The 16,170-nt window shown below is 37.8% G+C and overlaps 1 protein-coding gene across 2 annotated transcripts in view; it reads right to left on the minus strand.

Annotated features, from left to right (window-relative positions):
• LOC149228210 (mitochondrial ATP-independent inner membrane protease subunit 2-like) overlaps positions 1 to 16,170 on the minus strand; it is a 124,500-nt gene that overhangs the window by 22,267 nt on the left and 86,063 nt on the right. The window contains exon 3 of one of the 2 annotated variants that reach the window (XM_089378102.1): positions 6,284 to 6,473. In XM_089378102.1, the coding sequence (XP_089234228.1) occupies positions 6,284 to 6,473 (190 nt within the window). The remainder of the gene's footprint in view (positions 1 to 6,283; positions 6,474 to 16,170) is intronic. The other variant, XM_089378103.1, reaches the window with a different exon arrangement.

The raw sequence follows: 16,170 nt of genomic DNA on the forward strand, positions 1-16,170 counted from the left end.
CCTTTGGTAAAGTTTCTTTGATTAGTTCATGCAGACAAGCCCGCAATGGGCCACTTGTATGAGGCCATGGATAGGGCCAAACAAGTCCTTCATTGTTATTATGAGGATAAGGGGGGTGAAGGGTTTGAAAAACAACAAATGATATGGAGAGTGATTGATGAGGAGTATCCCTCACTCCTTCCTTCCCCCCGGGATTGTGCAGCCAGATTCCCAGATAGCTCCAGAGGACTCAAACAGTGAGCCAGCCCCCTAGTTGCCCTCCTCATCGTCAGTTATCAAACTCAAGCATTTTTGACATCATGGACTTCATCTATGGGCTCTTCACCGGGACGTTGCTATGTTTTTATACATATACATGTTCATGTCCTTATTCATGTTCATGAGGATGTCCTATTGTTTGTATTTTTCATTACTTCATTTTGCATATATATATATATATATATTAGTTTTAGCTATTCTAGTAGTGGCCCTTGCACTCCCACATTGTACTCTTACTGGATGTATCCTCTGGTCCCATTGACCTACTTTTGTGGTCATTCTTTAGACATTAGTAAAATTATTTTATCTTATCTTGAGAGAGTGTAATTGAGAGCTAGCATCAAGTACTTGTGATAGTTAGGTTCCACCTTTGCATCGTCATTGTTGTGCCTATCCATCTTATAGAGGGGGAATTGTACATCTTGGCTTCCACAGAATCTTGGAGGATTACATGCATGTTCATATTAGTCTAGGACTTTGTTCATCCTAGAGCCCTTGGCCATAAAAGTAGGTTGGAAATATTGTTGTTATTGATGTCAATGACAAGGAGAGACTGTAGATGTCCAAGATAAAGATTGCAAAATGGAGATTGTTGGAAATATTGTTTTTGGACTTTTGATTCCTATTTTGAATACCCTACTTTTGAAGGTCTTTTTACTCTAAACACCTAGCTCAAATGAGAGCATAGGATATATGGTTCCAAGACCTTTCCAATAGTATATGGCACTCCCTCTAACTCATAGGAATGAGGAGATATGAAAAATTATGTTAGGTCAACCCAGCCATAATATACACAGGTAAACTTAGCCAGTTTTTACAAGTCACCCCATAAGTGAACATAGAAACATTATAAATAAAGGATAGATGAGTGCATTTGAAGTGCCTCTAACCAAGAAGATCAAGTACAAATGTACAAAAGAAATTTGAGGTGCACAAGTGGTGATAAGCAGTATTCTTGGGGTTTAAAGGTGCATAATAGCCTAAGGAGTTTTCTTGAAGTGAAGGGTGCATTATTCAGGACTAAGGTCGACAATGTTGTGACTTGTATCGTTTTGGGCTTGCACTAGTATGGGATTATATTATGGGGAATGATACTATGAGGTTCACTAGGGCACGGAGGCCAAATCTGACTAACATTTGAAGCTATGTTTGGGGTATGAAGAAAGGATTGACACAAGAGCATGAAAGTTAAGGTTATGAAGATGCTATGAAATGCATGAAGTATGAAGCATGCAAGTGAAGTTAGAAGTACTCTATGTATGAAGACCTTAGGTTGGTGCCTATACAAGTCTTGCTAAGTTGGTGCTTAGCCAAGGAGATCGGTGTAAATAGTAGGTTGGTGCCTACACAATATCTTGCTAAGTTGGTGCTTAGCTAGAGAGATTGGTGTCTCCAATAGGATGGTACCTACAAGCTTCATAACAGTAGATTGGTGCCTACAGACATTTATAAAGATAAGTTTTTGTGGTTTTCTACCATGAAGGTTTCCACTTTAAACTTTGTGTATTATGATTTGAGTTTACATGCAGTTAATGGTTTGAAGTTAATGAATGATTGATGAATGTTCATTTAAAATTTAAATTTATATAATTAAAATAAACAAATAAAACAGATCTTATACTGATTCACCACACCACTCTCAGCATAAGCATAATTTCAATATAGTATAAAAGCATTTTCTTGCTAATTGTCCCCTCTCAAACATTATTTAGAATCTACATAGACCAGTGGAAGACTCTATTGCGCAAGCACATCCAGCAAGGCGATGTGTGTCTCCATCATGCCCTAATATCCATCCTCCTCTTCACTAATAATGTGGTCTTCTTGGCCTCCACTCCTCAAGGTCTACAGAGACAGTTGGATACTCTCGCAATGTTTTACAACCTTCAAGAGTTGATGATCAACCATAAGAAAACCAAGATAAAGATCTTTGACTATTCAAAGAAAACCCTTAGAAATTTCCACCTTTAATTCAAAGGGGTTGAGCTTACCAACAAATCTCTAGGGGTACAATTTTCAAACTAGATCTAGATTAAGGTAGGCTCTCCAACCCTAAGTGAATAAGGGGTATGGGTCCCTTGCTTTTATATAGAGATGGTGTTTCCAAAACCAAGTTCAATGCATTTTGTCCAAATTGGACCTCATAGACTCCATCATCATACATACAATATTGTAGGGTTCAAAGGTATGCTTAAGTGAGATTGGGCCAATACTGAGAATTTCGGCCCTCTTCCTATATTGCATCAACACATGCAAGGGGATAGTCCCCTGATCCATCATGCAAGTAAAGTCTGCAACATGCCCTTTTTGAATCAAGATTGTCTTCAAACTGGTAGATTTATTGCATTGCCTTTAGAGATTTTCCAACAAGATGATAGGCAAAGACCAGTACCCATATATTTCCTACCAATGTCAATAATCAAAGGTTTCGTGTTTCCTTCAATTAATCGTTATATCAGTATACCGCTTATCCCCATTCAAGTATTCTCTTGATGCTCTTGGTCACATTGTGCCTAATAAGGGAATAAATGGGAATATCACAAAGGATATTTACCAATGATACATCCAAATCAGTTGGATCACCCATCTTGGGAATTTGAGTCCCAAGATGGCCTTTTATATAAAGCACTCCCTAGAACTCATAGGCGACCTCATAGTGCAACTACAGCCCCCTTGAACACTTCAACACTAGATGTTGAGAAATCTAGGGCATTCAATGTTAACAATTTCTCTGCTTGATAATTGCTTGTGATATGCTTGTTCTTCTTTTATTTATGATCTTTAGCTTATTAATGTGTTCTTTTTCATCAAGACAATTATCAAAATAAAGATAAGTGACACAAAATATAGGCTTCTCCAGCGAAGGCCAAAACCTCTCACCTCTAAAGGGGAAAACCTGATAAATTCTTCCTCTAGATCCTCAACTGATAAGTACCAAGACCATGGCACTGACCCTTGACTCTAGTATCCCCTTCCTTGCCCTTCCTTCTCTTGCTCCTTAGAGAAACTCGGTCTCTATTTCTTATGTTGCAACTTCACAATTTCTCTAGAGAATCTCGGTCTCTACTTCTATATTCCAGAAGATTCCTTCATTCACTATCCCAGAAGAAACCTATTCACTGCCTTCCAAAAGATTCCTTCTTCGCTGCCCCCAGAAGATCCTATTTTGCTGCTCCAGAAGATTCTACTATGTTTGCCCTAGAAGATTCTTCCTTCGATACCCTAGAAGAGTGTCATTTTTGCTTTAGAGAAAACTCTTTCTCACTGCCTCTTTTTCGCACTTCTTTCTACACTTCTCTTCACTCGAATGAGTTCGAATTTGATGCTTAGAAAGGAGGCCAAGTTCTTCTACTTATACCCCTCTTCACTAGGTCTTTAGGCCAACTTGACAGTTGGATGTACGTCGACTTGAAGAGGTTTGGTGACATGTTCTTTGGAGGAAACTTTACATAGACAAGATGACCTTTTACAAAGTGTAACATGACTTCATTTACATGATAATGACCCTTATATTTTATGACTAGATGACAAATAAATCCTAAAGACTCCCAATGGGAGTCTTGAATCAAAAGCAAAATCCTTTCTCATGAAACCCATGAAGCAAGTCAATATAATAATTTCATTTTTCTTATTTACATAAAATCATAATTACATGTGATTACGAAGACCGAACCTAGTTACACCTTTCAACACTAGATGCATGGACTCAGGATCCCCCTAATTATTTCTAAGTTAGCTCTGGCCAACTTCAAGTGGAAATTAAGCAACAACTAAGATGAGAGGATAAGGACACAAAGACAGAGAAGCATTTTATTTTCAAATGTCCCCATCACTATGACTTACATGGTTGTTCCCATTGCCTATTCAGGGAGTTCCACAACTCCCTCTCCACCTTTTTCTAGTACATAAAACACTAGTGCCTACCCTTGTACTTGGGAGAGGCCCTCAAGCTCAAAACTCACATTCTCTGGCCTTCCCGATAGGATACTACTTAAAGGATCAACCCTTTTTCCAATGCTCCCAAATAGGACCGCCAAGAGGTAGGCAAAGTGCAGCACCATTCTTGCTCTCAATTCTATTAAACCTTGAGAGGTAGCCCAATCCTCAATAGTAAGACCCATGCAAAGTTGTTATATAGGGTCTTTAGATAGTTCACACTAGACTGATAGGCAGGCCCCTTCTACCAGTTCTTAGCAAAGCACAGCCTTTTCCAGATAGGGAGACATCCCCTAAACCAAATCCATCTCCATTTACCAATTTTTTATGCTAAGTCTCTTTCCATTGATCTCAAATAGTAGGAGAAAATCCCTTTCAACTTCAAAAGAGGACTTCCTCTCTCCTTCATTTGAGGGCAGGTATTTACAGCATTGAACCTCTTTCCCTTCTACTTGGCTCCAGAAAATTGTACTTCTTCCTTTTGGCATCATTGTAGTCATGCTTAGATCTTTTAGGGTAGCACTAACTCTTGCTTTTAGAGGAGTGGCCTTTGCACTCCCACTTTGTATCACCACTTATATACTAACCAATCTCATTGACCTACCCTCAGTCATTCATTGGACATCACTAATCTTATCTTAGTCTCTTTATTTAAATTACATTTTTTCATAGAATTTAAGCAGTAGGATTTGCACTTTTCTTTCCTTCATTTTTCAACTCCAAAAGTCACTGGCAAGTTCATTTAAGCTATTAATTTACTAGTAAAAAACAGGACTTTCAAGTTAACTCAATTTTAGTGCAACTTAGGCAATCTAGGCCTATAAATTTGACATACTTAATTCATTTTCAGCAAGATTTTCTGCTTGTTTTCTTTATTTTCATGTAGAAAGATATAAATTGTTCTTTCTTAATATACATGCATCATAAAGCATAAAAACACCAAAAAAAATAAAAATAGCATTTAAGCTTAATTTACAGTCATAAAAGTAGTATAAACAGCCCGCTGTATCTGCTTTTGTAATTCAGCATCTTTACTTCAGATTTGCATTGGTCTGCGAGCCAAACATAATGTTAAATTTCTGCATTGATTTCCATGCATTTGGGAAAGTTTTAAAGAGTTTTTAACTTTCTATTTTTAATGCTTTACTGATTCACATGCACTAGAAAGCATTAAAACACCAAAATAATCAAGAAAGGAGGATTTAAACTGCATTTACAGTTATAAAAACAGTATAGACAACCCACTGTACCTAATGTTTTTTGCATTGTAATTCGGCATCTTCAGAACTGCATGGGTTTTCTGCCCAACATAGTGCTAAATTTCTGCACTGGCATCCATGCATTTAGGACAGTTTTATGGAGCTTTTAGCTTGCTGTTTTTTATACTTCAGTTGGAAATTACAAACAGAACAGCAATCTGTTATTGGTTTATAAGTACTTCTAATAGTTTATTAGCTTGCAGTTACCATCAATTAGGGATACTCCCTGAAGTTAGTGAGCACTAACTCCGAAGTGACATAGGTCAAGTGAGGTGACAATGGCTTGATTTCCAATGTTATCCAGACTCCCTTGGGTTGAGGAATCTCAAAGTACATATAAACCTAAGACATCCAGCAAAAAACAATCAAGACTCTCCGTTAGGTAAATTTCCCTATATCCCTTAGAAGGCAGGCATTTCTCTGTATGTAATTCCTTCTTAACTTGAACATGTCTATTTAGCTACATATTATTAAGACTCAAGAGGGAAAAAAAATGATAAACATGAACATGAAAACTTGAAACCATCACAAACTCCAGATCACTATGTTAAGAATCTTAATGTCGTTCTTTTGCAGAAACTAAATAAAGTTAGGGATCTTGATTGACAATAACTCGAAATCCTATAAGAATTGAGAGATTCTTCAGATGTTCTGTAGATGTTGGCATAAAGTTACAAATTCCAGCTAGTTTGTCTTAAATCTTAACAAAAAGCTAAAGAAAATCAGTTAAATGCAGCATCAAATGATTGCACAAATCATCACGCAAGTTCTTGAACAAAGTCAATAATTCTCTAAACTTGTTCTCCACGAAATCCTACTCAGTATCTTACCAGTACCTTCGGACTTAAGGACTCGTTATCAGAAACAACCCAGCACTGATCATTTTCCAGCACAAAAGGTTCATCTTTCTCATCAGTAGACACCATTTCATCCCCTTCCACTGCAGCCAATCTTCGAACAATGCAGTTATCTGGATTTTGAGGATCTTTCAATGCAACAACATCACCAACAAAAACTTTCCTGGAATAGAGGAAACAATATCTCTTAAGGTCTTTAGTGTAATAATAAAGATAGCAATACACTTTTAAAAAACAGTGAACACCAATCAATAAGATCCTTTATGAAGCAACATTATAAAGACTTCTCCATGCACCACCTTTCTTGACTATTCTGTTCTACTCATCTAAAAGCATTTCCAACATATTCAGTCGCCAACTAGCTGCCTTCATTTGTTCCACAGCAAAGGTCCGCCTTCAAATACAAAGGAATTCCAGGATTTCCTAATATAAGAGAACTAACTAACAGTTTTGAATAACAAAACATCAATGTTTAATACATCAAGAGTACAATGCCACTTGTAAACACCCAACATGGATTCCAATTTTTTCTCAATATTCATATTGGGAATTCGTCGAAATGATTCATGAACACATTATGAGATGTATTATTTGATTGGTCCATCATTCAGCATCAACAGTTTATGAGCGCTAGTCACACTTGGCATATTGTCGCAAGTATTTTAATACTAAGGGATCGAGAATTCGACAGGTTTTGGGTTGGTAATTTATAAACAGATACATCCAAAGGATACATCACATTCATGCTCTTATATCAATTGAACAGGTTTTGGGTAGGTACTTAAGAGATAGGTACATCCGGAGGATATATCACATTCATACTCTCATATCAATTGGACAGGTTTTTAGTTGGCAGAAGAATCTCCATACATACAGCTTTCTTGCGGCATTCAGAACATGTATGGGAGTTGGAAAACTCATAAATTGCCAGAGCGGTGAAATTTCAATACCTTGATTTTTTAGATTCACTTTCTTGGAAAAATTTGTGTTTCATGGAAATCATTTTTTTAAAATCTCATTACATATTTGATGACCCTTTATTGAGGCAAACTGAAGAGGTTAGATTTTTGGTTATTTTCAATGTTACGAACATCGCGATCGAGATTAAAACGGCGAAGAGAAAAAATCGGAAAAATCGGGAAAAATTGGTATATACAAAAATATTCATTTTTTTCAAATTTTTTAATATCCAAAGCATCTACAACATAAAATAAATGCATTGCTACATAAATATGATAAAAAAAACTAATATGTAAGATGTGTAATATCATTTCTAGGTGCTAATACCACTGATTTCCTCTGCCCCTCTTGCAAGAAAATGCAATAGCTTTCCCTCTAGATGTAGATGGCGATGGAGTTGGCAATGGATTTTGTTGTGCTCTAGAAACTGAAGAACTAGGAGCTACAGGAGGTAGACCCTGTCCTCGACTGGTGACAGGGGTGGCCTGGGTAGGTGGTGTCACCTCCTCCTCATGTTTCTCCTCCTTCTCCTCTACCCCCTCCACTACCACCTGATCTAACCAATCAGTGGAAGACTCCATGAGAGGCCTCTCGGCCTCAACCCTCCATGCAGTAGTGGTGTCAATCCCATCCCATGAGATGGCCTCCATTATCAAGTGTCCTCTCAAGTTGCCTCACCCACAATCGAAGATTGTAGTAGAGATGTAGACCATGTCATAGGACTCCAACCTGTACAAAGGTCATAAAATAATAATTATAAAAAATATATATTATTTAATGAATTCAAAAAATTAATTGGAAATTTGGAAGATTTTAAGTTTTAACCTGTTGCGCTTCTTGGTGTGTATTTTTTCAAATACACTCCAGTTGCGCTCGCATCCTGACGAGCTACATGTTTGGTTGAGCACTCAAATGGCAAGCCTTCACAGATTGGGTACTCTGGCACCATAGCTTCTCCACCATGCATCTACAACAAAATTACAAATAAGATAAACATAAGAAAAAAATGAAATTTGAAAGTTGAAGCAATGTATGAAGTAATGAACTTGAAGAGACAATGAAATTTGAAACAAACTAAAAAATACCTGGCATTTTAGTATTCCTATCAACCACAGCCATGTCAAAGCTAAATGTGACACCTGTCATCCTGTATATCTCCATTTCTTTGGAGATTTCTAAACGTTCTACTGGAAATGGCACCATCCTCTGAACACAGGTGAAGAATCCATCCATGACCTCAACATCAAATAAGAACCCACAGGGGTAAGCAAATGCGGGGTTCAGGTAGAAGTTAGAACCTTACAGCATGAATGGGATGATGGATTGTGTTGTTTCACTGTTCATCAATCACTTCCCATAGGAGGAGTTATTTCTGAAACCCCTCATCTCTCTTATCATCATAGTAGGTCTGAATGGATTCTTTGGCCCTGTCCATGGCTTCATACAAGTAGCCCATTGCGGGCTTGTCACCATCAACCAATAAAAGAACCTTTACCAAAGGTTCAGTAATGTTGCACACCTCCTGCACTCCCGCCCAGAAGCTTTCCTGGTATGAAACTAATTTGCATATGGCCTCTCCCTCTAGTTTGCAGCTAAAAGCCAAAGCACGCCACTGATCTGAAAGAAACAATCTCTTCACATCCCACATAGAATTCAAGCGGGATTGAAGAGATATGAAACTGGTGGCAAACCGTGTAATGGAGGGGTAAACCAACTCCTTGTTGTTGGTGAATGTTCTCATCAAATGAAGCACAGATGCATGATTATATATAAATTTTGTAATGTTTTTAATGAGTCAACAATATCTATGACAAAAGGAATTTTTCCTATTTCCTCCAAAACATCAAATCAATGCAATGTGCAGCACAAGATGTCCAAAATAAAGTAGGATGCCTCTCCATAAGCATCTTGCCAGCAGCAACAACATAATTTGCAGCATTGTCTGTAATGACTTGGACAACGTGTTTTGAACCACCTCCAAAATAAACACATCCAGCAAATCACATAATAATTTTGCATCTTTGATATGTGCAGATGCATCAACAGATTTCATAACATTGTCCCCTTGGAACACTTAACCAAGAAGTTTATATGGCTTCTACCCTTTTGATCGGTCCAACCATCTGACATCACAATGCATCATGTGTGCCCATGATGCCCTAAACTTCTCCAATCTCTTAGTGCAGTCAACCTTTTCATTTTGAAGAATGCGGCCTCTAAAGTCATCATAAGAAGGGACTTTGTACCCTGGGCCAACAATTGCAATAGCATCAGCAGCAGACTGGAAAAATGGATTATTCCTTGCAATGCTAAAAGGAATATCACTCCAAAAAAGAAACTTGCCCAACAACTTTTCAGCTTCTTCTTCCTCCTTTTTATTAATAATTGAAAAGATAGATGGTTGCGAACTAGACGTGATTCTAGGAACAAAATATGACGAAGCAAATACAGGATTGGTTGTAGATACTGATGTTTAAGTAGACCCAATGCCACTCCCATATTCACCTCCTAACACTTTATTCCCTGCTAGTTGACAGAGTTGACTTGGACCGTTTGGTTTGCTCTATTTCTTCCAATGATCTGAGGGCTCTTCGGATGATTTCTGAATTTGTATTGGTGCAAGGCCCTACCTCATGTCCAAGGATTTGTGCAAGGTGATACTTCAATCTGTATACCCCCCCTGTCATATGATGCCCACACAACTTGCAAGTCAAGTTTGATCTGTCAAACCCTCCATCAGGTTCACCAAATTCCCACAGAGGGTCCAATTTCCTTGGCATGTTTGTAACTTGGTTGAACTCTTGAGTTTTAATGTAAGATGAAATTTGAAGTTGAACCTAGGGCACAAGAAGAATTGCAAGTTAAAAAAATAAAAATAAAATTTACATACAACACATTGAATTTTTGACAACAACAAAAAACCTCAACTCAATGCAACAATAATGGAAAAAATGCACATTCAAACCCAAACAAAAATGATGCAAAAAAATAGAGCACAAGAAGAAATTAAACTTATAAATCTAACAATTAAGTTTTTGCATTTTTTTACCAAAATTAACCCTCTCCACTCTATGCAACAAAAATGAAGGAAAAAAACACAATCAAATCCACTCAAAAATCATTGATAATCAATGGGTTATAGAAACCCAAGCAATGACAATAAAAAAATCGCCAAATTTGGTGCCCATACCTGAAAACCACGCTTTGTTGAAGAAATTTGGTCCAAACTCGAATTTTTCTTGCTTGGGATGCTAAAATCTCTCGCTTTTCTCCTCCTCTACTCATAGTAGATGACTTCCTCTCCTCCTCAGGTCTCAAACTTGCCCACTGTTGGAAAAAAATGACAAACAAAAACCAAAAATCGGCTTTAAAACCTGTTGTTTCCGCCACACACAATTATTACCGATCAGATCACAATTATTTCGAAAAAAATCGCAATTTTTTGAAAAGAAAAAAAACACCAAAAAAATCGGCGATTAAATCAGCAGAGAGAAAAAATCGCAATTTAATCACGATGTTCGCAGCACTAAAATAAATTAAATAATCACGCTAAAACGATCACAACTCCCTAGGCCACAAATGCTCACACGTGTCAAGAAAGCATCCTCATGAAATTCACCCTAGCACGAGGAATACTAACCTCCAAATCAAGATTTTCTAGAAATATTTAGTAGCATATGATAAACTAAAAGTCAACTGAAGTCTAGTGGATTATAAAAGTGTTGGTGGAAGGTTTGTGAGTTGAATTTTTTAAGGCTAATTATAGCAATGAGGGGAGCCCACAAGTTTGGAGGACAAATTCACCCTACATGAAAGGCAATTGAAGCCAAATAGAACCTTCTAGGTTAGTGCACCTTAGGATACCAAATTTAGTAAGTGTGTCTCATGTGGGGCCCACCAAGAATCATCTATTTCATGTTAGAATGGAGCCATATTAAAAAAATCAGACTTCCCAAAATGACAAAAAATTTGACATGGATATTGTATACCATTTTCAGGTGCCAAAAATATGATCACATTTTGGAAAACTTAAGGCATAAAGAATACAAAATTTAATTGCCTCATAATTCTCTTGAAATTTAAACCAATGTTCCATGAAGTTTCTGGGATGGAGAGATGCGCAAGGGGGACGTGTGGGAGCACCCCCAAATTTTAGGGAAATTCAGGGGGGGTTGTTGGTGTGTGTGTGTGTGTGAACATAATCCAAATTCAAATTCAACTATGAAATAATTGATTCATACATCATAAATGACTCAATGAAATAGAAATAGTAAAATATAGTATATATTGATTTGAGTTCATCATTCTAAAATCTGATTGGCACTTAGCAAAATAGTAGATACCAAAGTCTGATTACTTAAATCGTAAATTGAAATTACTCTAACTAAAAAATAGTAAGAAGTGATGAATCAAAGACAGTCAGTGGTTATCAGTGTCTAGAGTCAAGACTCAAAAGTTAAAACTAAAAATGAACAATGGACATTGAACCAGTGTTATCAAAACTATATCGGTGATCGAACTAGTTGACCCCAAGACTAGGAATTGGGAAAAAAATAGACCAAAAAATCTATTGACCAAAAAATACATAAATATTCAAAATTTGCAAAAATAAGTAAATATGCATGTACATCCATATGAAGCCAAACCATTATACACAAATATGCAAAGTTTCTCATACATAGTTGCGAGGGACAGTCAGTGGTTATCAGTGTCTAGAGTCAAGACTCAAAAGTTAAAACTAAAAATGAACAATGGACATTGAACCAGTGTTATCAAAACTATATCGGTGATCGAACTGGTTGACCCCAAGACTGGGAATTGGGAAAAAAATAGACCAAAAAATCTATTGACCAAAAAATACATAAATATTCAAAATTTGCAAAAATAAGTAAATATGCATGTACATCCATATGAAGCCAAACCATTATACACAAATATGCAAAGTTTCTCATACATAGTTGCGGGGGAGCGCCCCCCCCTCAAACCCGCTCCCGAATCGCGCTCCGGGTGGGAGCGCGCTCCCAAAATCACTCCCAGACAGGAGCGATTTTCGGCAGCGCATTTCTGGGAAAAAATTTGCGCTCACTGCCATTTTCGGGAGCACTGTAGGGAGCGGTCACTCCCGGAGCGAATTTTTAAGCCCGAGAGCGATCGGGGAGCGATCGCTCCCGGGCATTAAAAAATCGCTCCGAGAGCGTTTCGAGCGGCGGCGAGAGCGATCCGGCGGGAAAAAAAAATCCGCAGACCTCAAAAAAAATTAAATTTCAAATTAACAACAACAAACAAAAAAAAATGTTTTAAAAGCCCAATGGGCCTAAAAAAACTTCATTATCACTTCATTGAGTTGAGTTTGTTGGACAGCAAGAGCAAAGGAGCAAGGAAAAGCGAGGAGCACGCCTGCAGAGGTAAGTAACTTAGTAATTTAATTAGTTTAGTTAGTTTAATTTAATTAAGTAGTAATTTAGTTAATTTAATTTAGTTTATTGAGTTTAAAAATCATGAATTTAAATTAAATTAATAAATTAAATTAATTTGCAGATTCAAGAATCAAAACCCTACAAACATCAAACACCATGGACCTGGCTATATTTCTTGGCATTTTCCTCTTCTTGGTCCCTTTTATGGTTATTATGGTGCTGGAGAGTAGGAAACGGAGGGGCCAAACTGAAGAGGGGGATGAAGAAGCTGGAGAAAGTCGAATTGGTGAAAACCCCAGTGAAGAGGAGCCGAAGGAGGGTGAACATGACCCTCAAAAAACTAAACAAGACCAAACCCCATTGTGGAAATATGTTAACAGGGCTGAAACAGGGAGAGGGGGTGGAACCACTAAATTTCATTGCCCCCATTGCAACACTGATTACGCAGGTTCATACACCCGTGCTAGAAGACACCTCTATGGGAAAAGGCCATGGGATGGAGACAAACAAACAGGAATCAAAACTTGTACAGCGGTGTCAGCAGCGGATAGAGCCAAATACATAAGGGAAGAGGAGGAAGCCCAATACAAATAAAAAAAATCAAGGGGTTTCTTTAAACCAAGCTCACAATCACAAAGAACTCCTTCAGCATCCTCCCAAGGCAGTGGATATGGAGGCACAGGGTCATCATCTTTAAGACGTAGAACCATATCAGATTTCCTTGATGAGGGGTGTAGGAATGATGTGGATTCAAAGGTTTACAGGTTTCTCTCTGCATGTGGGATACCATTCAATGTTCTTCACTCACCTTATTGGCACGAAATGGTTTCGTCCATAAATGATGCCCCTAAAGGATACAAGAGCCCTGGGTATGACAAGGCAAGAACCGTTGGCCTTGATCATGAAAAAGCAAAAATATCACATTCTTTGAATAGAATGACAAATTCTTGGACTGACCATGGGATGTCCATTGTATCTGATGGATGGACAAATGTAAAAGGCAAGCCAATGATAAGTGTTCTTGCTGTGTCTGTTAGTGGTCCCATCTTTCTAACTGCACATGATTACTCAAACAAGTTCAAGACCGCCATCAACATTGCAGAAGCATTACTTGAAACAATTGAGCGTATTGGGCCATACGATGTCATCCAAGTCATCACTGATAATGCTCCTAATTGTAAGGCAGCGGGAGCAATTATTGAGGATAAATACCCCAACATATTTTGGTCTAGATGTTTGGTTCGCATATTGAACCCTCTGTTGCATGATATTGTCAAGAACAAAAATGAACAATACCAATGGATTGGTGATTTGTACAAGAAATGCAAACAAATGATAAAATTTATTACAAATCATAGCAATATCCATGGCCTTTTCCGCAGTCACTCGAGATTGGAGTTGTTGAAGATTGCGAAGACCAGATTTGGTAGCAATTACCTCACCTTCAAGCGCCTTTTGAAGGTAAGAGAGGCAGTGGCTAGCATGGTATCAAGTCCACATTGGCAGGTATTAAAGGAAAGGGCTACAAATGCAGCTGACAGGGGAGGTTTTGAAATGGTGGAGGAGGTCGCTCTTGATGGTCAGTTTTGGACAACTGTGAAGCAAGTATTGGATTTCACCAAGCCCATTTATCACATGATTCGGTTTGCAGATACAGACAAACCAGTGATTGGCGAGGTGTATGAGCAAATGGATACCATGTTGGGGGAAATAAAAGATATTGTTCATAACAGAGATCCCGACTTGTACAAACTGATTCACAATTGTGTGTGTGAACGGTGGAATAGACTTAATCTTCCACTACATTGCTTGGCGTATATCCTTATGCAAAAATACTACTCTACATCTTGGTTGGGCCAACCTGCAGCAGGGGGTGGGGTCAGGACCAAACCCCATTTAGATCCAGAGGTAACTAGAGGATATTTGGAAGCATTAGAAAAGTTGGTACCTGACAGGGAAGAATGTGCAGCTGTGCGCTTTGAAATAGGCAGATACTTCAGTGGCACTGGTTTGTATGGTAACTTCCATGCAATGGACGACAGAGATAGATTTGATATTCTCACATGGTGGGAAACATATGGTGGCCAGGGACTTTTGCCAAAATTGGCAAAAAAAGTTCTTTCACAGGTTGTAAATACTTCTTCTGCAGAGAGGTGTTGGAGCACCTACAGATGAAAACCAAGCAGAAAGCTTGGTTTATGTGCACTACAACTTGAGGTTGTTGAGTCATTACTGTGATCGGGCTTATGAGGATCCCACATATAAAATTTGTGACAATCACCCAGAGGATGACAATTTGGAGGATGGCATTGTACATATTGAAGAACTGAAAGAGGAACTTGTAAGGGATGAAGATGAAGCAGCTGCAGCAGCCATGCCACCTCCACCTCCACCATCCAGTAGCAGTGCTCGAGGTCCGAGTCTTGTTCCTTTGTTGTCGCCACCTCCATCTACACCCTCACGTGGAGGTTCTAGTTCTAGTCATCGGTCTATGCGGGAGACTCCTAGAAGACCACCACGACCTGCTTATACTCCTGCAGACTCTCATGGCAAGGGCCACATGTAGATTTACAGTGTACTTGTCTTTTTTAGTTTCTATTAGACTTTAGTTTTCATAACTGTTGAGTTTTGAGTCCTTGACTCTTGACTCTTGACTCTTTCATATCATAATGATATTTTTTGTAAACAATATATCACTGTGACAATGAAAATTTGAAGTTTGAAGTTGGGCCTTGGCAATTATAACTCATTGGTAATGATTGTGAATTATGAATATGATGCTTCGTGAAAGACTAAAGTTGTTTCATTTCATTTCATTATTCATGTTTCATTTTATAAATTTATAGCATTTCATATCATGTTAACAGTTAGAAGTTAGGACTTACAAATATCTTAGATATTACTTCTTGTAATGGTTAAACTTAGCTTACAAGTACAACTTTGGTGATCAATGATGATAAATGTTATTGAATTTTCAATTTTGAAAGCTTGAAGTTGAAACTTTAAGATTGAATTTGATGAATCGCGATTCATGAGACTCAATATGTTGCAGTTGTAATATGTATTTTACTAACTTGTGGACATGGTTGATGACGATTATAATTTCTAGAATCTAGATGATTGATATGATATGGTTCAATCATAAATCTATGTTTTTTTATGTTTTTTATGTCTAATTCATCATTCTACATGTTTTTGTTGACATATATGTATCAAAAATTAAAAAATATAAAAAATATATATATTTTTTAAAAAATCACTCCCGGATTCGCTCCCAAACCAGGAGCTTCTGAAAATGGTCGCTCCCGGATTTGCTCCCAAACCAGGAGCTTCTGAAAATGGTCGCTCCCGCTCCCACTCCCAAGCAACATGGTTCTCATATATATAGCAAGGATGCAAATAACCAAAATAGCAATGATTGCAATCTATATTTGAACCAAAAATACATCAACAAAGAGGCTCTAGATGGCCTCGATAGTCCAA

The sequence above is a fragment of the Pinus tabuliformis genome, chromosome J (genome assembly GCF_031772625.1).
Source record: "Pinus tabuliformis cultivar Carrire ecotype Pingquan chromosome J, CPIR1, whole genome shotgun sequence".
Taxonomy (NCBI): Eukaryota; Viridiplantae; Streptophyta; class Pinopsida; order Pinales; family Pinaceae; genus Pinus; species Pinus tabuliformis.